This window comes from Castor canadensis, chromosome 14 (assembly GCF_047511655.1).
Source record: "Castor canadensis chromosome 14, mCasCan1.hap1v2, whole genome shotgun sequence".
NCBI classification, from domain to species: Eukaryota; Metazoa; Chordata; class Mammalia; order Rodentia; family Castoridae; genus Castor; species Castor canadensis.
Window position 1 is genome coordinate 71,446,260 of NC_133399.1, and position 23,322 is coordinate 71,469,581.

At 34.5% G+C, this 23,322-nt stretch overlaps 1 protein-coding gene and 1 long non-coding RNA gene across 20 annotated transcripts in view; one reads left to right on the forward strand and one right to left on the reverse strand.

Annotated features, from left to right (window-relative positions):
• The window catches only part of LOC141416890 (uncharacterized), a 609,433-nt gene that overhangs the window by 138,557 nt on the left and 447,554 nt on the right, over positions 1-23,322 (forward strand). The window lies entirely within an intron of this gene.
• The window catches only part of Msr1 (macrophage scavenger receptor 1), a 77,119-nt gene that overhangs the window by 7,640 nt on the left and 46,157 nt on the right, over positions 1-23,322 (reverse strand). The window contains exon 9 of the mRNA XM_020167486.2: positions 11,038-11,226. Within this exon, the coding sequence (XP_020023075.1) occupies positions 11,038-11,226 (189 nt within the window). The remainder of the gene's footprint in view (positions 1-11,037; positions 11,227-23,322) is intronic.

Consider the following 23,322-nt stretch of genomic DNA (forward strand, 5'->3'; position numbering starts at 1 on the left):
TATTATTTCAAATTCTCCTGATCATTCTTCATTTGTTTGGTAGTGAACTCTAAGCAGAGGACTGAAATAAGAGTTGTGGCAATATTGAATAGAGTTGGGAAATTATGAGAGTTCTTTTCACACCTTCATACAATGGAAAATCACATTTACCTTTCTGACCCTTGAAACATCACCAATGTCACTCTACAATATAATATCAGTCTGACTGCTTTCAAATAAACTTGTAATTATATAGTATGCTAGCTGCTGGCTGTGATATCTTTCAGGGCCAAGCAATACTGTGAGTCAGGTTTTGTAGTGGGTGCTTTCCATATGTTAGTGCACTTACGATTCAAAACAAATTTTCTACATTGGTATTATTCTCATTTTATTAGAAAGGAAATTGAAATTCTGAAACATAAGTACCAGAGCTAAGGTTTCAACTTGCTTCTTCTTAGATATAAAGCTCCTAGTCTTCTGAATTCACTTCACTAGGTGCTTGAAAATGTGAAAGGAAAACCAACATCCTGACATACTTTATTGTTTCATTATAAGATAACTTTGAGACAATGCATAGAATCATCAAGCACCATAAACACACAGCCTAAAAGTGAAAAAATCAGACATATTACAGAAACAATTCTGTCAGAAAACTTAAGACACTTGTCTTCTAATAGTCAAGTAAATAATTTCACTTAAGGCTAAACCCTATCATTTCATTCCTTATTGAAAGAGAAAACATTTTCTTGCAGTATTATAGGATAGTTATTTTCTTCTTTTCTTACCAGTATTTTAGACTAGAAATCTCTAGAGATATGAGCAGGTATGGATAAAAAGTTTGAGGGAAAAGGATATTTTATTTGTAGAGCTAGGTTTTAAAGTTGATGCAATCTCTAAGAAAATAGTCTCCAACTCTGTGTTTCCCACCTAGGTTAGAATTTCAGTGAAAAAACATCTTTGAAGTCCATGGCAGGCCTTTATGCTCAGAGAATAGATGAAGTGGTGGTTTCACACACTGCATTTTGCCAAAGTGTATTAGTTTCCCCTGAATACAGAACATACACTGCTGTTGCTCTGAATTTAGTATTCTCTGCAATTGATGAAAGGTTCAGCTCAAGATGTAAAGTTAATGAACTGTATTGTTGAACTTGTTTCTTAAAGAAACAAAGCTAAATGCAGAGTTTTCAACTCTCTGGACCACATAAGCTACAAAAGAACTCATCTTGAGTAAAGGTATTTTAGAATATGTTTCTTGTTTTCATATTGAGCTTGTCCCATGCTGATTAAACAATCTGAACTATTGGCACCCTCTATATGTTATTTTGTAACAAAGCTGCATTCTGATAATCCAAACCATCCACATGTTGTTATTCTGAAGCTGAAGAATTTTTAGCCATTTACCAGGTGTATAGACATGATGGATGAGAATTGTATTAATCAGCAGATGTCTACTTCATAGATGTCCAGTCATTTACAATGTTTTTTACAATTATGTATTTGAAATAGCCTTCATTCCATGGGCCTTAGTTATAGAAATGGGTTCTTTCCTCATACAACATGTGGAAACTCTGATTGACCTCAGTCTACATAATTTGATTCTCTTGTGGGTAAAAGTGGGATTTTTTTTCTCTTTTCTAAAAAAAAAAAAAAAAAATTAGCCCAATGAGCTTGAAAACATTTCGCTTTGAGAGGTAAATTTTAGAGGCAGACAGAATGATTTTTGGCTCAGACCTTTGAACCTGAAGAAAAAACATTGAAGATATGGTAGAGATATAAGTTTGGAAATTTCAGCCATCTATCTGGTTGTGGCAAATTATGGATAGCTTCTGTTTCCTTTGTTTCTTCAATTCAAACTTTCATGGCACAAATACAGGTCCTGTCTGGAGTGTTGGTACCAGTAAGAGAGGATATGAGGCAAGGGTGTAAGAGGGTTAATATGATGGAAATATTATGTACTCATGTATGAAAATGGATAAATGAGATCTGTCAAAACTATTCCAGGGATGGAGGAAGGGAAGATATAGGAGAATGATAGAGGAATTGAATTCAACTATGATATATTGTAAATACTTTTGTAAATGTAACCCCAGTACAACAATAAAAAAATTAAAAACTTATAACCAGGGGCTGAATCTGGGTAAAGATACTCTGCACATTACCACTTTTAAAAAATCTTATATCTACTCTCTTCATGAGATTAAAATGTCTTTTGGGCCTCTTTAAACTGTAAACTTGAAACCCTTGCTCAAATCTTATATTTGACACAGAAATCCATTTAGGTAAAGGGATGAAGGATAAAATTGTGACCTGTTATGAATAGTTTTTAGTGCAATGTCTGACATATAACCATTACTCAATTGAATTGTAGCGTAATATCACTTAACAATATCTTTTATGCATTTAAACAGTCTATCTTGTTTTAACCTTATGATGTGAGATTTGACATGCTTTTCTATTTAATCACTATAGGTAAGATTATTTGCAAATGTTGGTTCTTTATAATTTTTACATGCAATTTCCTCCCTATTTTGTCAGTTCGATCACATGTATCTAGAATATTAATGCTTAGGAAATCAAGAAGGTTAAAACATTTTTTTGTCACAATCAACTTCAGAGAAACTGATAATCAGATTTGAAAAACAGGATAGGCAAGTAGGAAATATTGATTAAAATGCTGATGTATGCATGTGTATCCACATTTTCCAAATCTCTTTGTCATTCAGAATTAAAGTATTTGTATATATATAATTATAAAAGCAATTATAAGATGCCAAGTTGAAAAAAAGAAATTCATAGTAAAAATTTCATAGCCCTTTTAATACATTCATAAAATAGGTTACTGAGTCATGTAGGTGAAACGCATAAATTCATATGAAGCCAAAGAATTACTTAATGTTTTATCAACCTCAAAATGAGGGGGATGCAGCCTTTCTGTTCACTTATTCTCTGGCCTACTCCTTAAAGGAAGATAACAGAAGGAGTCAGTTCAGAAAGCCTATGCAATTGCTTCTTTCTCTTTGGTAACTTTTCATTGTCCTAGGTTAATATAGATATTCCATTAGGGGTGCATACTGTTACCTCATTCCACTGGGACATTGTGAAGAGGTAAATACAGAGGCCAGCACCTTCTCTCAGTCCCACTGAAGAGAGACTGTGATGAGCATACTATTTCTCACATGCCTACCCACACCCAATTATGTAAACTGAGCCACCCAGAATGTGTCATTCCTGTCCATATTTCACTTGCCCCATTCCTCTTTTTCTATCTTATCAATTATTCTAGTTTCCTCTATGTCAACTGGTTACCAAAAAATGGAAGAAAGAGGGGGTTCCCTCACCTTTCTAGTTTTCACACAATTTACAGGAACTTGAGATCCACAATAAAAAGCATTTTGAGGGGTTTTGCAAAAAGGGGATTTACACAAGATGAAAGTTGAGCAGAGTTTATTTTAGTAAAACAGGGAAAAGTAAGAAGAAATAAGAAAGGGAGAAAGAGAGAGACATTTCCTGCACTTCACACACAGGAAATGGGTAGTGAAGAAGTCTCCAAACTGTTGTTTTTATCTAGGGTATTTATCTGGAGTCTTTCATGTGGAATTCTTATCTAGACAACTAGCCACCTTGCAAGCCCTAATCATTAGAGACAGTAGGTTCCAGAGGGATCCAAGATGGTGACTAGAGTGCAGAAGCAGACAGCATGAGCTCTGTGACTCCAAAACTTCACTGAGATGCTGGAGCCACATTTGGCAGAAATAAAGGAGCAAGGAAATATAAACATCAACACCCTGAACCCCTAGCCCATGGAAAGCTTCTCTATACCATGTTACACTAACAAAACAGGAGGGCTGCCTTACCGCCAGACACTTGTCCCAGACCTGCTTGGGAGACATTCAGCAGACGAACAGGTGATCACCAAGCATCACATGGTACTCCCCCAGTCACTGCTAGGAAAAACCAGCATAGCTCCCTGGGCAGACTGAACTACCCCCTCCCCCCACAAAAAACAAACAAACAAAAAACCTAAACAATAAACAAGGATCTGAAAACTAACACACAGCAGAGGGGTAGAGTTGCTGAACGTACACTGGAGAAGGGGGGAGGAGCAAGAAGCTGATCTCTATATGAATGTTCAGTAAACAAATGCTGGAAAAGCAGAAGGGCTGACAGCAGCCGGGTGATAAGCTGCTGCCTGAAATAGGGCAGGTAGTGGTCCACAAAGATCATCTCCTGAGCCAGTGAGCAACATCCAAAGTCACATGACACAGCAAAATTGAAAGATAATCAGCAAACCATCACAACACACTGACAGCAGGGGGCCAGCTGACAGATCATTGACCTTGCCCCAGAGAAAGGGGGCAAGGCAAAGAAACAAGCCCCTAACTTTCAAGCACAGTGAAAACCCAACTCCAAAGCAGGAGAGCTGGTGGGCTACAAAGCTGATCCTGGAACCTGAGGACAACACACAAACTTAAATTGCCACACCCCACTGAAGGAGAAGCTGACCAAGCAGCTGCCTCTGAAAAACAGAAGAAAAAAAACAAACACTACCCAACCACTTGACAAGACTACGACAGAGCTTCTGCTTAAATACCAATACCAGGACTGGATGCTGGAGGAGTAACACCAAAACTTAAAATAAGACTGAAATTCTATTGTTCCTAAAACTGGAATTTTTGTTTGTTTGTTTGTTCATCTCTCCACATTGATTTTTTCAGGGTTTTGTTGTTGTTGTTAGTTTTACTATTGTGAATTAGCAAATAATTTAGTAAAAATTATTTATTAGTAAAAAAAAGCAGAGACAGAAATAACACACACACACTTAGCTACAAACCCAATACAACCACAAAACAACATTAAACCAAGGGAAAGAAAATAGGTGACTGAAGCCACCAACTTGCCTATCAAGAACATAGTTGCACAGTACCAAGAAGAGCAATGGAAGATAAAAAAGGGGTGGAAACCATTCTTCCCCCAAAAATAATTAAGTGTAAGATTCAGAGGGAAATGAAGAAAATGGATACCCAGTTCCAAACGCCAACAAAACAAAGATAAGCTATGTCAAGGAATCCTATGAAGCCCACAAGAACACCATAAAAGAAGAAAACATGCAAGTAATCACTGAGAATTTTATGGAGATGTTACTAGACATGGTTAACCAAAACGTACAAGATGCACTCAAGAAATATCAAGACACCAAAAATAAAGAATATGAGAAGATACAGAAACAAATAAATGAACTCATAGGAGCCCTAAATAAACACCAAAGTGAAACAGAACACTATAAATAGAGAAATAAATGAATTAAAGACAAAGATAGGCAATATTAAAGTGGAAGTGACCCATGATATGGAAAACCTCAGAAAAAAGAATGAGACAGAAATACAAAACACAAGGGAGGCCAATCCAGCAGACTAGAACAAGCAGAAGACAGAATCTCAGAACTTGAAGGTAAAATGGAAATTAAAGGAAAAACTGAAGATTGATTAGTTAAACAATTCAAGACCTGTGAAAGGAATATGCAAGAATTCACTGACTCCATCAAAAGACCAAATCTGAGAATCACGGGCATTGAAGAAGGAGAAGAGGTGCAAGCAAAAGTGATTTGTAATATATTCACCAAAAAAATAAAAAACAGAAAATTTCCCAAATCTAGAGAAAGCTATGCCCAATCAGGTACAGGAAACCTCCAGGACACCAAACAGACTTGAACAAAATAAAACTACCACACAATATATTATCCTTAAAATAACAAGCACAAGGAATAGAGAAAGAATACTGCAGCTCTAAGAGAGAAGAACAAACAACATATAAAGGTAAACCAATCAAAATCATAGCAGATTTCTCAAAAGAAACTTCTTACTTCTTAAAAGTAAGAAGGGCGTGGAGTGAGTTATTCCAGGCACTGAATGAAAACAACTTCAACCTTAGGATACTCTACCCAGCAAAACTATCATTCAAAATAGATGGAGCAATAAAAATCTTCCACAATATATAGAAACTAAAACAATATATGACCACCAAGCCACCACTAAAAAAGATTCTTCAAGGAATTCTGCACATGGAAAATGAAAGCAAACAAAATCATGAGAGGACAGGCAGCACCAACCACAGGAGAAGAAAAGACAAGAAATCAGCAAGTAACATTGATTCAGCTGTACATAATCAAACCCTTAAACAACAAAAACAACTAAATGACAGGAATCACACAAATCTATCAATATTAACACTGAATGTTAATGCACTTAACATCCTTATCAAAAGACACAGTTTGGCAACCTGGATTAAAAAGGAAGATCCAACAGTCTGCTGTTTATAGGAGACCCATCACATCAACAGAAACAAGCACTGGCTTAGGGTGAAAGGCTGCAAGGAGATTTACCAAGCCAGTGGCTCCCGAAAACAGACAGGAGTAGCAACACTTATCTAGGACAAAGTAGACTTCAAACTTACATTGATCAAATGAGATAAAAAAGGACACTCCATACTAATAAAAGGGGAAATACACCAAAAGGAAATAACAATTACCAACCTACATGCACCCAACATCAATGCACCCAATTTCATCAAACATATTCTGAAAGACCTAAAAGCATATATAGACTCCAACACAGTGGTAGTGGGAGACTTTAATACCCCCCATCACCAATAGATAGGTCATCCAAATAAAGAATCAACAAAGAAATTCTAGAATAAATCATACCATAGATCAAATGGACCTCGCTGATAGCTACAGGATATTTCATCCAATTTCTGCACAATATACATTTTTCTCAGCAGCCCATGGAACCTTCTCCAAAATTGATCATATCAAGCCTAAGCAAATATAAGAAAATAGAAAATTCCCATGGATTCTATCTGATCACAATGCATTAAAACTAGAACTCAACAACAAAAACAACAGTAGAAAACGCAAACAATTGGAAACTGAGCAACGCATTGCTCAATGATGAGTGGGCCATTGATGAAATAAAAGAAGAGATTAAAAGATTCCTGGAAGTTAATGAAACGAAAACAGGACCTACTGGTACCTATGGGACACAACAAAGGCAGTCCTGAGAGGAAATTTTATAGCCACGAGTGCATATATTAAAAGGACAGAAAGATCTCAAATCAATTACCTAATGCTACATCTCAAATTCCTTGAAAAACAACAAGCAAAACCCAAAACAAGCAGAAGGAGAGAAATAATAAAAATAAGGACAGAAATTAATGAAATAGAAACAAAAAAAAATGCAAAGAATCAACAAAACAAAAAGCTGGTTCTCTGAAAAAATAAACAAGATTGACAGAACTCTGGCAAACCTGACTAAAATAAGGAGAGAAAAAACCCAAATCAGAAATGCAAAAGGGGAGATAACAACAAACACCATGGAAATTTAGGGTATCATCAGAGACTACTTTGAGAACCTGTATTCCAATAAATTTGAAAATCTTGAAGAAATGGACAAATTTTTAGATACTTATGACCACCCAAAATTGAACCAAGAGGATATTAATCACCTGAATAAATCTGTAACACAAAATGAAATTGAAGCAGCAATAAAGAGTCTCCCAAAAAAGAAAAGTCCAGGACCTGATGGATTCTCTGCTGAATTCTATCAAACCTTTAAAGAAGAACTGATACCAACCCTCCTTAAACTGTTCCATGAAGTAGAGAGGGAAGGAACACTGCCTAACTCATTTTATGAAGCCAGTATTACACTCATCCCAAAACCAGACACAGGCACCTCCTAAAAGGAGAACTATAGGCCAATCTCATTAATGAATATCAATGCAAAAATCCTCAACAAAATAATGGCAAACCGAATACAATGTATCAGAAAGATCATTCACCACGACCAAGTCAGCCTCATCCCAGGGATGCAGGGGTGGTTCAACAAATGCAAATCTATAAATGTAACAAAGCACATTAATAGAATAAAAGACGAAAACCACTTGATCATCTCAATAGATGCAGAAAAAGCTTTTGATAAGATCCACCACTTCATGATAAAAGCTCTAAGAAAACTAGGAATAGAAAGAATGTACCTCAACCTTATAAAGGCTATATATGACAAACCTATAGCCAACATCATACTTCATGGAGAAAAACTGAAACCATCTCCCCTAAAATCAGGAATGAAACTAGGGTGCCCACTATACCCACTCAATTCAGCATAATCCTGGAATTCCTAGCCAGAGCAATTAGGCAAGAAGAAGAAATATAAGGAATACAAATAGGTAAAGAAACTGTCAAAATATCCCTATTTGCAGAGGACATCATTCTATATCATAAAGACCCAAAAACTCTACCCAGAAACTCCTAGACACCATAAATTGCTATAGCAAGGTGGCGGGATACAAAATCAACTTACAAATATCATTAGCTTCTCTATACACCAACAACAAACAAATTGAGAGAGAATATATGGAAACAATTCCATTTACAATAGCCTCAAAACAAATCAAATACCTAGCAGTAAACTTAACAAAGGATATGAATGATCTCTATAAGGAGAACTACAAAGCCCTGAAGAAAGAGGTCAAGGAAGACTACAGAAGGTAGAAAGATCTCCTGTGCTCATGGATTGGTAGAATCAACATACTAAAAATGGCTACACTACCAAAAGCAATCTACATGTTTAATGCAATTCCCATCAAAATCCCAATGACATTCATCACAGAGCTTGAAAAATCTACCTTAAAGTTCATTTGGAAACATAAGAGTCTGCAAACAACTAATACTCAGCAAAAAGAGCAATGCTGGAGGTATCACAATACCTAACTTCAAACTATATTACAAAGCAATAGCAATAAATATGGCATGGTATTGGCACAAAAGCAGATACAAAGACCAGTGGAACAGAATAGAGTACCTGGATATGAATCCACACAGCTATGCTCACCTTATTTTTGACAAAGGTGCCAAAAACATCTAATGGAGAAAAGACAGCCTCTTCAACAAATGTTGTTGGGTAAAATGGTTATCTGCATGCAAAAAACTGAAACTATATCCATGTTTATCACCCTGTACTAGTATCAACTCAAAATGGATCAAGACCCGAAACTCTGAAGTTAGTACAGGAAGGAGCCAGGAATACTCTGGAAGCAATAGGTATAGGCAAGAACTTCCTCAATAGAACCCCAGCAGCTCAGCAACTAAGAGAAAGGATGGACAAATGGGATTTCATAAAATTAAAAAGCTTCTGCACAACAAAAGAAATGGTCTTTAAACTGAAGAGACCACCCACAGAGTAGGAGAAAATATTTGCCAGCTATACATCAGACAAAGGACTGATAACCAGAATATACAGAGAGCTCAAAAACCTAAACTGTCTCAAAACTAATGAACCAATAAGGAAATGGGCAACTGAACTAAACAGACCTTTTTCAAAAGAAGAACTTCAAATGGCCAAAAAATACATGAAAAAATGCTCATCATCTCTGGCCATAAAGGAAATGCAAATCAAAACCACACTAAGATTCTACCTCACCCCTGTTAGACTAGCTATCATCAAAAACACCACCAACAACAGATGTTGGCGAAGATGTGGGGAAAAAAGAACCCTTGTACACTGCTTGTGGGAATGCAAACTAGTGCAACCACTCTGGAAAACAATACGGAGGCTTCTTAAAAATCTAAACATAGATCTGCCATATGATCCAGCAATCCCACTCCTAGGGATATACCCAAAGGAATGTGACTCAGGTTACTCCAGAGTCACCTGCACACCCATGTTTATTGCAGCACTATTCACAATAGCCAAGTAATGGAAACAGCCAAGATGCCCCACTACTGACAAATAGATTAAGAAAATGTGGTATTCATACACAATGGAATTTTACTCAGCCATGAAGAAGAATAAAATCTTGTCATTCTCAAGTAAATGGATGGAACTGGAGAACATCATCCTGAGTGAGGTTAGCCAGGCTCATAAGACCAAAAATCATGTTCTCCCTCATATACGGACTTCAGTTCTAGGGCAAATGCAGTAATGTTGTTGGACTTGGGTCACATGCTAAGGGTAGAGCACACACAGGAGGAATGGGGATAGGTAGGAAACCCAAAACTTGAAAGTGTTTGATGTCCCCACTGCAGGGGAGCTAATACAGCAACCTTAAAGCAACAGAGGTCAATATGAGAAGGTGACCAGGAAATATAAAGAGGTCAGTTAGAGATGAATCAATTCAGATTATAATATACTTGTGCATGGAAGCAATGCTAGAAATTTCTCTGTATAGCTATCCTTATCTCAAGTAGCCAAAATTCTATGTCATTCTTATTATCACTTATGTGTTCTCTTCAACAAAATTGGAGAAAGGACATATCAGGTTCTGCCTGGAAGCGAGGGGGTTTGGGGGAAGAGGGAGGGTGCAGGGTGCAAGGAGCGGGGAAGAAATGACCTAAACAATGTACACACATATGAATACATGAATAAAAAATAGGTTCCAGGTGGGTTTATTACCAAAAATGTGGCTAAGACAGGTCTTGTTGTTATTTAAAAAAACTGTGATGTAAACACATGGGCAATAGGTATGAGTGTCAGGACTCCCGTTTGCAATACATGCCCCCTAATTTTCTGTCTTTATATCTATTTAAAGTGTTTGCACTTCTTAGTATCTTAATTACCTTCTTCGTATCTAAAAGGAGAAGGCAGATACAGATACCTCCTGTAATTCTCCCTATGATTTTAACATCTAAGAGAAGAAGGTAATGGGAGGAGATCTTGTTGCTTTGATTTTTCAGTTTTTACTTCTTGGTTCTGCCTAAATTCCTGAGTGTGGCACTTGTTTTTAATATAATTTTTAATTTCCCTGTTACTTCATCTGTCTATCCTTCTTCAAACTGAGTCTAAATGAAATTTAAATATTATGAGCTGTCAAGGAACATATGTCTTTTATTTATACCATCCCTTTCATTTTATTTCGACTTTCTAGGAAAGGCCATTTAAAAAATCCTATATAGAATTCTTTTCTCCCATGCTATATGCTTCTGTTCCTACTTGGGTCCATCTAGCTATAGAAGACCTACATTTTTTTAAAAGAAAAAAAAAACAAAAAAGATTTTCGTAAGATTACCTTCTCCAAAATGAGCTCTCTTGTGCACACTTTGAACACCTTGGTATCCCAAACTCCGGCAGACAACTCGTCCAACGTGCATTTCCCAGTGATCGTCACAAACTGTACCCCACTGGCCATCGTGGAAAATCTCCACTCTACCCTCGTGGGGTTCGCTACCGCCAACCAATCGAACGGTGTTCTTGGAAGCTGTAAAATGAATAAATGAATACATAAATAAAGAGCAAGGATTAATCATATGCATATTGTTTCATAATTTTTTCATATTTTTGTGGTGCTGAGGATCAAACCCAGGTAACTTTTTCTTTTTAAAAAAGCATATTTTAACAGCCTTTTTTTCAATAAATTAGACCTTAGGAATATATATTAAACATTCTACCACCACCTGTTGGTAAAGAGTTTAACTGCAAGCATTGCATTTGTAAAAGCCAAAGAGCAAAAACCTATTTTAATATTTATACATGTATAACACTTGAAAGATTATGTTCCAATGAGTTTAAATTTCAATAATTACAAGCTTATTAAAGTTGTATAGATTTTTAAATACTATTTAAAAAAATTCATCACAAAGTGATTATTTTTCTGGCACATTTACACACAAACTTGAACACACAATGCAGTGACTCTAAACGATATTAGAAGTCAAAGAGTACATATTGTATAATATGATAAGCAACAAAAATTGATCACCAAACGTCATAGCTATTGCTAAGAAAAACAAGGTAACTATACTGACAAATGTCATTTAGAAATAGCTAGGAGATTGCTTCATTATGAAGCCCCTGAATTTATTTCCCAAAGGATTGTGTGTTTATTTTGGAAAAAAAATTATTGAGATAAAAAAGTCAGAAATGTCCTGTTTATTTTGAGAAATGCTTGAAGCAGTAAACTTTAAGACAAAGTACCCTATGCTTACAATAATAAAGGTAATTTTGTTTTGTAATGTTTCATCAATGAGTATTGTTATATACGTATGATAAACTTTTATAAAATCTTGACCAAGCTACAGAGAGATTTGTGTAAATATAAAATGATTCTTCCTAGATTGTAAAAAGCAACATGTAAATTTTGAACTTAAAGACAAATAAATAAAAGTATACAATTAAGTGTTATAAAAGGGAGAGGGGAGATAAGGAAGAGTAATGGAAGAGAAGTTTATCAAATCCATTTTATGTATGTGTGGAAATTTCACAATGAAATTTCTTTGTATAATTAATGTATGCTAATATAAAAAAGAAAAAATATTAGAAAAAATTTCTTGTAGTAACAGATTTGTTTAAACAGTCTATATACTTCAAGTGAGTGTTTGTTTATAAAAATCATCTAAGTGAAGAATAGAATGAAAGGCAGAGAGAAAATATTTTTAGAACATTATTTAGTACTAAGCGAAAATGGTAACATTCCCTAATAACCACAAAAGATAATGAATAAATACAGCCTACTTAAATATATCTTTTCAAATAAAAGTCCAAGGAACACTATATTATTAAAAAGCAAAAGTAATTATCACAACATAAATAGCTCTGTAATGTGAAAAATGGAGTTTTAGTGTATGGTTTCTCAGACTTCAATTAATTGAAGAAATATTCAATTAACATTTCCCCCAAATTTGAATAAATTTTGTTGAAATTGATAACTTCCTATGACAAAGCTATCTGAGCCACTTAGAAACATAAAAAGGTGATATGTTAATACATATTATTATACTTATTTTCTTGATTCTTCTAAAACATAATTCAGTGCTAAATATTGAATTAATGTAATCATGTCAAAGTACACAAGCCATTCCTCACTCAATAAGCATAAGTTTAAAACATATTTTAAAAGAAATAATTTCCTACTACAATACTCAAACTTTCAATTACTGAATAAAATACCTGGGTGACCCAATCATTCACTGTAAGTGCCTAAGAAAATGAGAAAGAACAGTCTAAGAAAACATAGTGAAAAGTTTTCAGTATTAAAGTCACATTGTATTAACTAGTGTCGCATGCCCAAGTGTTTATTTTTACATAAATCAAATATCTCCAATATATCCATTTAGTGTAGGGAAAAAAACACAGGCACATTCAGACATGTGATTATGCCAGCCTGGTTGTCTTATTGCTCAAATAACTGTATGTAAACATTGTCATCGTGCATTCTGTACCTCTTATTTCCCCTCAAAATGTCATTAATGAGCCTAGCTTGTTGTAGAGCAGCTTTTCTCAAACGTTAGTATGCAGGGGCACAAGTTGCTGGCCTAACAACCAGTTTGTGATTTAGTAGGTCCTGGGTGGGGCCTGATAATTTTCACTTTTAACATGTTTCCAGTGATACTAATGCTGCTGGTCCAGGGACCACACTTTGAAAACATTAGCTAGAGGATCACATTATATACTTAATAGAGGAGGCATGTTATATCAGAAACAACTACTGAGGCATATATAATTCTTGGGTCTCATTATTGTAAAGAGAATGATTGGAGATTTCTCTTAGCCTACCTATGATTATGAAATTCTGAAAAGGTAAGTGCCCCTATTTTAATTCTTAGGGCCAAATATATTTTTTATGGAGTGATGGTCATGTTTATTACATGATTATGGTGATAATACCATGCATGAATATAATGTCCACACTCATCAGATTGTATACATTAAATAATTTTTGTATATTACTTACACTTCAATAAAACTGTTAAAATGACATGTTTAATGTGACATGGGTCACACACTAAGAGGAGAACATGCATGGGAGGAATAGTGAAAGGGAAGGAAACTTAAAACTTGAATGTGGTTGATATGCTCACTGTAGAGGAGTGAATCTTAAACTGGCAGAGTCCACTATGGGAACCGGGAAGTAGTGAAGAGGTCTGGTAGAGATGAACCAATGTGAGTTGCAATACACAAGTGCATGGAAGCAATGCTAGGAATCTCTCTGTACAGCTATCTTTACCTCAAACTAGCAAGACGCTATGTCTTTCTTATTATCTGTTATGTTTTCTCTTCAACAAAATCAGAGAGCAAGAGGACAGAACAGGTTCTGCCCTGAAGCTGGGGTGGGGTGGGGGGGGGTTGGAGAGAGGTGGACCAAACAATGTATACACATATAAGTAAATGTAAAAATGATAAAATAAAAGAAAGAAAAAAAATAAAGATCATAGAATGTCTTATGGAACCCAGGAATATAATTAGAGTTATGTATCTGTAAGGGCTAAACCAAGACAAATCTGCTCAGAACACTCCAACTTTTATCCAGGTTTCTCTCTGCAGGTTGCTTCATTCTTTCATGTTGCAGGGTAGATAGTCTTGCCCACCAGTTTGCATGATGGAACATTTCTTATAGCCCCTAGTTTTCTGTTTTGCATTCTCTTTCTTAGTGACATTTCTATAATATCCAGGCAAGTCTTCCTATGGCAGAGTTTGGGCCAGATGCCCATCTTTGGCTAACAGCTTGTACCAATAGACAAGGTCACATGCATGAACATGGCACTTCTGGAATGAGGGTAGTGAGGCATTTCCTTGTTGTAGAAAGAGTTATGAGCAGACAAAATCCTTAAGTTCATCCTATAAAAGATATCTTAATAATCTTGCTGCATTTACAGAATTGTTTACTCCTACACAATTTTTCATATTGGTGACTGCACAGTCTAAAATTATAAAAGTTCAGAAGTCAGAAAATGAGGATTTTAGTACTAACACTACTAATGAACCATAGGTAAACTATTTAATGACTGTTGGACAAAATTTTTCAACTGTTAAAAGGAGAAATAATATCTGCTGTTCAATGTATCTAAACACAGTTCTCTGTGTTGGGCACTTACCTGGGTTTTGGGATTATTTGACAAAAATACATATCTTTCCTTCAAGTTTCATGAGATTATTATGAAATTTAGAAGAAACAATACATTTTAAAAATTTTATACAAATATAAAGTTTCCATTTTGCAAGTTTGAAACATTTTGAGGCTTCTATTTTTGTGTTGAAATCAATGGAATGTCTACATTATCTATGTTATTAATCATCTTTAAACGCATCTGTATATATATGTTTCAAAAAGTTCATTTAATACTTTTCCTTCTTAAAGAGGAGTTATTAACCAACCATGATGAGCTTTTGCAGATAGTTAAGATCTGCCCTGTGTTTCCAGGTAAGAGGTTAATTAGTCTGTATTACTTCCAAGCATGATTTTCTACTATTTTGGAGGGACTTTTCTAGACAGTAGTGAAAAATTATAAGCTGGAGCCAACTGTAGCCTGCTGCCTGTTTGGAAGTCAAGTTTTTTTTTATTGGCAGTCATCCACACTTATTTGTTTATACATTGTCTATGGCTGCTTTCAGACTATACCAGCAGAGGTGAATAGTGTGACAGAGACCTTACAGCATGAAAAGCAAATATATGCCTTTGGATCATTATAGAAATAGTTTGTACCTCTTAGTATAGTTATAATTATAATAGTCTAGAATGATACAGGATTTCAGTAGAGATACTTCTACCAAATGGCTCCTAGAATAAATAAGGTAATGATTAATCTGTCTACCTCTCCAATTCAACCCTTAAGAAATTCTCCATTCCTTCATTCCTTCATCCTTTTATGGAAGTTATGTAACTATTCACATTGTCCAGATAAGTCTTAATATTCTTTACTTCTGGGACTTTAGTCTCTATCTGAAGTTCTTCCTTCTTCTTCTCTGTCCTTCCTTCTTATTTCCCCACCTAGGTATGTATAGATTACCTTTTCCAGGCTCCTGTAGAACTACTGTCCTGTATGAAAGCCCTGTAAACTTGTTTACTAATAACTATGTTTATTTTCCCTACTAGATTAAGATCTGTATGGCTATCTTTCAGCACACAAAAGAATGCAGGTTGTTGCTTAGCAGTTACTTGATGAAAAATCGCAGTATGAATAAGTGAATGGTGAGCTCATCTTGACATAAGGACTCCATACATGAGTACATTGGATTAACATATGTTTAAAAAACTAAACACTAGAATAGACTTTAATATTTTTCAAGTCTCTAGAGGAAAGAATTTCAACATGTAGAAATAGTAAGGGAAATCCTGAAGGAAAAATTGACTTAATTAGCATAGATTTGAGTCTTCTTCTGCTAAAAACCTACATGACTGACTACTGAGAAGCTGCCAAGTTGGGAGGACTTGGTGGGTGGGTCTTATCAGAAGCCTTAAACATTCCAAAACCTGATTTTTGTCAGTTCAGAGAGAGAGTCTATTACTTAAGCAGAATCTTGGGATTAAATGACAATTCAATTTACAATGAGAAACATAATTGCCTAAAAAACTGGAATATTTGAATCAGTTCAACAAGGACCTTGCTTCCCCAAAGCCAAACTGCATGGGAAATCAAATCACAACCAGTGAATTATTAGTTTAATTAATTTATTAATTTATAATAAGGAATAGTGAGATTTTTGCCTCTGGGAATGGTCCTGCTCCAGCTCTATATACATTCAATCAGGTTAAGCGTTTTGATGTATCTCTGCTCTGATTCACTGTATGCTCATTCTATAGTTTAACATTCTAAAGGAAATCTCAGTATTTTTATTTCCTATTCTTGAGGGCGTTATACTTCTCGTGAATTCTTTACACTTTCTAAAATCTGCATATAAAATTGAAATGTGTATAAAATAGTTATGACACAGATAATTCACTCATATTTCTATGTAGTCACATTTCTATGACCACAAAACACAAAAAGAAAAATAAGTAATAAAAAGACAATTTACAAATGAATAAATAGCTTTATAACCTACTCTGAAGAGATAATTCAAAATGTAATAAAAATTAACAATTATGGTTATTTTTGTTTTGTCTGTTAAGGTATACTTTTAAGGATGGAGTAAACAGGAATATATTAAATATCTAAGAATAGAGGAATAGTTAAATTAATTATGGTATATGTTTGTATATACATTTGATGTTTTAGAAGCATTATGCAAAAATGTCAAAATAAGCACATAGAAAATAGTAGGAAAAGATAGAATTAACTGAATATATTGAGATTAGAATGTTGATTGTAGTTATTAAAAACATTTTGCTATATAACAGGATTGAAACTTCCAGGCATATTGACATTATTATTGCATATGGAAGAGAAATTTAATATATAATCTTTTCCCCACTTTCTGTAATGATACTATTTTTAAAGCTTTAGTTAATTTAATTAAAATTTAGACTGGATAGTCATGATTTTCTTTATTTTGTAAAGAGACTATAACTCTGATAATACAGAAATTCACAAAACTGAGGAAAAAGAACAAGCTTAGAGTGAGAAATACAGTATATGGTCATTTGTGTCAAACACCACACAAAACAATATCATTTATTGTTTACATATATATACATATGTGTTAAATGCATTAAAAACACAAATGAAAGGAAACACATGAACTCCAGGATAAAGGTTTACCCCAACAAGTCAGAGAAGTGGGTGTAATGGGAAATTGACAGAATTTATGACACTGTATTTCTTTAAAAAATAAATAGTATACCCAGTCTAGTAAATGTCAACATCTTAAAAACCCAAGTGGTATGAATGTTATTAGTTAGTAGATATTTGTTTTAAATACTCTTTCTTCTTTTGTTCTTGAAATATACTTTACTCAAAGACATAAATTGTTCACAGCAATGTTAATGGAGCCATATATCAACCTAAATAAATTATGAAAGTGCTTTATATACAAGTCTTTCTTTAAAAAGATATTATGAATTTACTAATCTCAGACACATAAAATTCTAATTTGAAAAAACAAGTCAGGGAGGATGTGAATTCTGGAGAAATCTCTGGGTATGACCATCACCATTATTGAGTAGAAGTAAAGAATGAAGTTATAAAGAAGGAGTAACTGTTTCACTTCAATTACAGATGGTCCACAACTTACAGTGGTTTGACTTAATGATCTTTGGACTTTATCATGATGTAAAGGCACATTAAGTAGAAACTGAACTTTGACTTTTGAATGTTGACATTGGGCTAAGACAGTGATACTACCATAACATATGATTATTGTATGGTTTAATAGAGAAATTTATTCTTTCAAGATTTTGGAGGCCAGAATTCTGAAATCAATGAGCTAAGAGGGCCATCTCTCTTTGGGACTCTTTCTATCTTCTGGTGGCTCCCAGCAATCCTTGGCTTATAGTTACATCACTCCAATCCCTACTACCATTTTAGGTCTTCTTCTTTTCTCTGGGAGAGTCCTTCTCTTCTTAAACACATGCTCTCATTTGATTAGAGCCCACCTTAATCCAGTATGAACTGACTTTGCTTAATTATATCTACAAAATCCTCCTTCTAAATAAGGTTACATTCTGAAGTTTTAGGTGAACATGATATTTTAAAATAAATAGCATTAAACCCAAGACTTTGAATGTGGCAGAGATTTGAGTAAGAAGAATATAATTTTTCTGTATTTTCATGAAGATATTGCAGAGGGCAGGAAGCAATGGAGTTAGAACATGGTATTGGTACTCAAACAACTTTCTTTGAATAGTCTTTAGATGAGACTACAGAATAGCTGGGTAGTAGATATTTTGGTTATGCTGGAAATGAATTTGTTAGCAAGGTCCACCATGATAATATCAAATACCCATAGTTCAACTACTGAACAACTACAATAAAGATTGAGAAATTATGCTTCAAAATAAATTGTACTAAACAATATAATAATATATAATAACGAGAAATATGGTTTTTATTTTTATATTTAATTTATCAATTTTAAAACCTGAATAATAGGGACTTTTAAATAATTTTACTAAAAGCAGTAGTAAGTAAATATTTAAAATGAAGTAAGAACTTTGTATTTAAAACTGTCAATTAAGTAAAACATCTGTATTTTAAGAAATACACTGTTACGTTTGAGGGATAGTGTTCATTTACTGGGAAATTTTCATTAATTTTAGAGCAATGTTGTCATTGTTTAGTGTTTCATTTCTAAGTGTGTCTTAATTTCTAGAGGTACTTAGAAGGAGGACTTTCAAAATTTTATAAAAGAGAATTTAATTTATCTATTTGTATGTTATTTAAATTTCTATTCCTCAATTAGAACCCTAGGACACAAAATAATCACACCATCAATTAAGAATCTGAACAAAGCTCATTTAGAAAACTTTCATCACAAAATAGCAAAATTTAAGCTATCATACTTTCTGATTTCTGAAAATGTAGGTTTCAGGAAGATTTTGTAAAAGTCTTTATGTCTCTGACTACAAGCTGAGACTGGTAAAGTAATCTAACCTCTTTCAGCCCCTATTTGCTCATTTATAAAATAAATATACTAATGACCATCTCCTAGAATCAAGGTTTCAAATGTGATAATATGTGAAAAATGTATTTTAAATTGTAAAGCACTATGTAAGCAGTAATAATAGAATTAATTATATTTTGTTCTGAAAGTTATTATTGGAGCCCATGATGTCATAGGCTATAAGGAATTTGAAATGTAGCACTTGAGGGAAAAATGTCCCAATTCTGTGCCATTAAAATTTAGTCAATCCATTTATTGGCAGTGCTGACAAGCTGGTACAGAATTCTCTTTTTATGAAAAGAAAATAACTTTCAAAAATAACTAAGTGTTTGTACCTTGAACTAGAGTTAGGAGCAATTGAAAGACAATATTCACTCCTTTAGGCATTGTGTATGATATTTTGTGTGCTTACAAGTGTTCGGGTCTCTGAAAGCTGTAATCAGACTGACTTAATGGAAATGGTAGAAGACAATAGTGTGTTTGGTCTTCATTACATCTGCACCCAACAGGAGTGGCCAGAATTCATGTCTAACAGCTGTGCCTCTGCAGAACTATTTAGGGACAGACTACTCGAAACCTCAAAAATTCAACAAAGAAGCTGTTTTCCTTCTCCAGAAAAGGATTGATTCAACTTGCTTGACCATTGTTGTAATCAAAGTTGCAACTATTTAGAGTAGGAAAAACAATACAGACTGGCATATTTTGTTTGGGAAATACGGAACCAGCAGAGAAAAATACCAGCAAATGGTGTTGCTCAATGTGTGGCCTCTTTGGCAGAAGTACTAAATGGTTGTTTCAGGATGATCCCAGTTCTCACTATCAGAGCAGGTGTTGGTCCATGATCATGAAGCAGGATGCTTTTCTAGAATGGAGACCAGGAGACCTGGCTCTAGTCCCAGCTGTGCTACAAACTTGCTTTATGACTGTGAACTTACTGCTTTGCCTGTTTGCATTCTAATTTCTTCACTCATTATGAGAACTTTTAGAATGATCTTATAAGGCTGTTGTGATTAGTTTAGCTCACAGATATAATTGTGAAGAGCTTTGAAGGGGAGAGTTAGGGTAAGATGCACTATAATGTCTTTAAGTGATAGAATTTAAAGTCAGATAAACCAAGATTCAAACTGCAGACCTACCACACATATACCGTTATGTGATTTTACAGTAGTTACTAGTCCCTCTAAATCCTCACAGGAAGCAACAGAGTGATAGGTTCCTTATGAGGATTAAGTGAAGAAGGGATAGTATCTAAAGTGCTTTACAGGTGCACACAGTGCACACAGGTTTTTTGTTTGTTTGTTTGTTTTTTGCAGTACCAGGGATTGAACTCAAGGCCTTCTTAAGCACGCATGCTACCACTAGAGTTGCATCCCCAGTCCTATTCTTACATTTTCCTTTTTTACTGTTCGCTATTTTCAAATGTTTGTAGTAGGAGGACAAAGAGAAGAGCCTCAAGTGGTAATAAACTTGAAAATGCAAGCTTTATCCTTACTTTATAGATGGGAATTTAGGTGCCATATATGCTAGGTTGTGATTTAAACACATTGAAACCTCTTTCCCAAAAATAATTGCTTTTCAGCTGGGCATGGAGGTCCTTGATCCTAATCCCAATACTTAGCTGAGGCAAGTACATCATGAGTTTGAGGCCAGCCTAGACTACACAGTGAGATCCTGTCTCAAAAAACCAAAACAAACCAACAAAAAAACAGAATCCTGTTTTTTTCATGTAAGGGCTGGGAAATGTAGCTCAGTGGTATAGCACTTACCTAGTACACACAAGACCCTAGGCTTGATCTACAACAGAACAACAAAAGGAAAAAAAATCTGAAAAGAATTCTTACTTAAAACTTGAAAAAGTATTCATTAAGATTTATTAAGGACATATTAGATAACTCAATACATTAATAATAATTTATCTAACTTTATTATTCTCTGATTAAAATGTTACATGTTCTTTGATACAGAAATTGTATTTGTAAGTATGGGTGTTATTGTGGGTATCGGGACTGAGAATACAAAAGGAGAGAATTTGTAGTGGTAAATATTTTGTAATAGAACAGAAAATCACTTTACAGGGTACAAATGAACTATGATGCAAGCTAGGTGGAGTTTTTGTGAAAATGTTGTGCATAACAACTGAATATTTTTATTCAGGGATTTACCTGCCAGCATTTCTAGGCAGTGAAAACTTCAGACTTACACAATATCATTAGGAAGAAGGGTCACTTTGCTCACTAATTCACATTAGAATCCTTTAAATAGCTCCCTAGAATGCCTGGGATTAGGGTATTTTACTTTGAAGTCTATCAGTTACTGTATAAGAATTTAGGGAAGCAGGAACTGGGAATACCTTTAGTACCTCAGGGAAAAGTAAGAGCCCATGGGTTTAGCCATAATGAGGAGGATTTCATGGACACTTCAGTCTAGGGCAGAACACTCCTCCAGAGAAGACAAGGTGAGGGGATTGAATAATGGACTGAGAGTCTCTACTTGAAAGATGTTTTAATTTGAACCACATAAGTGATCTGAGCTTATGCAAGGCTAAGTTTCTTACTGTAGGATAGAAAGCCAGTAGCAAGGAAAGTTACTTGGCTCTTTGGAAGTTGTGGAGGGATGGGAAGCAGCATGTCAGTCTTTCTTCTCGATCTGCATTCCAGCACACACTGGATGAATTTCAAATTTGCTGGTTCAAAAGACCTAGATGGGTTGTATTGATTTTTTCCCTTCTAATTGGCTTTGGTGGGTCAGGCTGCAAGAGTCATTTGGGATCCTACGACAAGTGCTGACTACTTGATCCATTACTGATTTAAATTTCTATTTCAATTTACAAGATATATCAGTTATCACACTATTAAAGAGCATATGTGTTGTACTAATAGAATGCTGTATGTTTTTAGCAACAATTTCTGGAATCACATAAAACTTTAAACCACATAACTGTTAAGAATGAACAGTCTTTGTATAATTTACCTCCAGCCATCACTGCTCAGTTATACTGTGTTCTGCTAGCTCATAACTAATGCTACTGAGAAAAGTATATTGTAGATTTCAAAAAGAGACATATAAAATCAGCCAAATGATACTGAAAAATGTTAAAACTAAGCTAGTTACTGAAATAAAGATAGAATATTAACAGGTAGCTCTTCCCGAGGTGCATATAAGTAACTCTCATTAGTGATAATGAAAGCTTTGAGAGCATTCTAGGAAGACTATGTTTCTGAGTAATATACATGGGGAAGAGACTACAGGCAATGCCTGGAGTAGTTATATGAAGGTGGAAGCATAAACAAATAAAAATGAGTTGAGAATTTTTTTTTTTGGAATTTGGCCTAATGTAAGAATTCTTATTTCTTTAGTGTCTTCTAAGAATTGGGCTCATTCTAGAAAACCAGACTGCTCATTAGAAGTCTCATTTTTTTCTTTACACATTAAATACTGTTATATATATGTATAAATACATATGTATGTGTATATACACACACATACATAGTACTTAAAGCTAGTATGGGAGTATGAAATGAAGTCATAGGGATTTTGGAGACTGGTAGATATGGCTTTGAGTTTCTACTCTTCTTCTTATTTGCAGCAAGCCTTGAATTCTAGTACCTTAAATGGTGTTATTAATAGTTCTAACTCTAATGTATTTTCTGAATGTTAGATATGACAATGTATCAAAACTGCCTAGCATACAGCAAATGTCCTCTAAATGTTCATTGTCATAATTATTTAGTGATCAGAGAAGGCTTTACCTTGGTCAACTTTGGGAAAGACCAGAAATCATTTAAGATTAAGCTGAGACCTCAATATAAATCAAACCAAAAACAAAAAGATTTTTTATATCACTGAATGAATTTCAAAATAAAAAACTCAAAATTCACATTCTACTTGAAGTCTCACTGGATATGAGCAAAGCACAGTAAAATATACAAACAGACCACATATAAATAATGGGACTATTTAAGACAGATCCTCACAAAGTATTTAATTGTAGGGTAGGAATTCTTTTTCTTAACTAAAGCACATATGATTCCCATTTAGA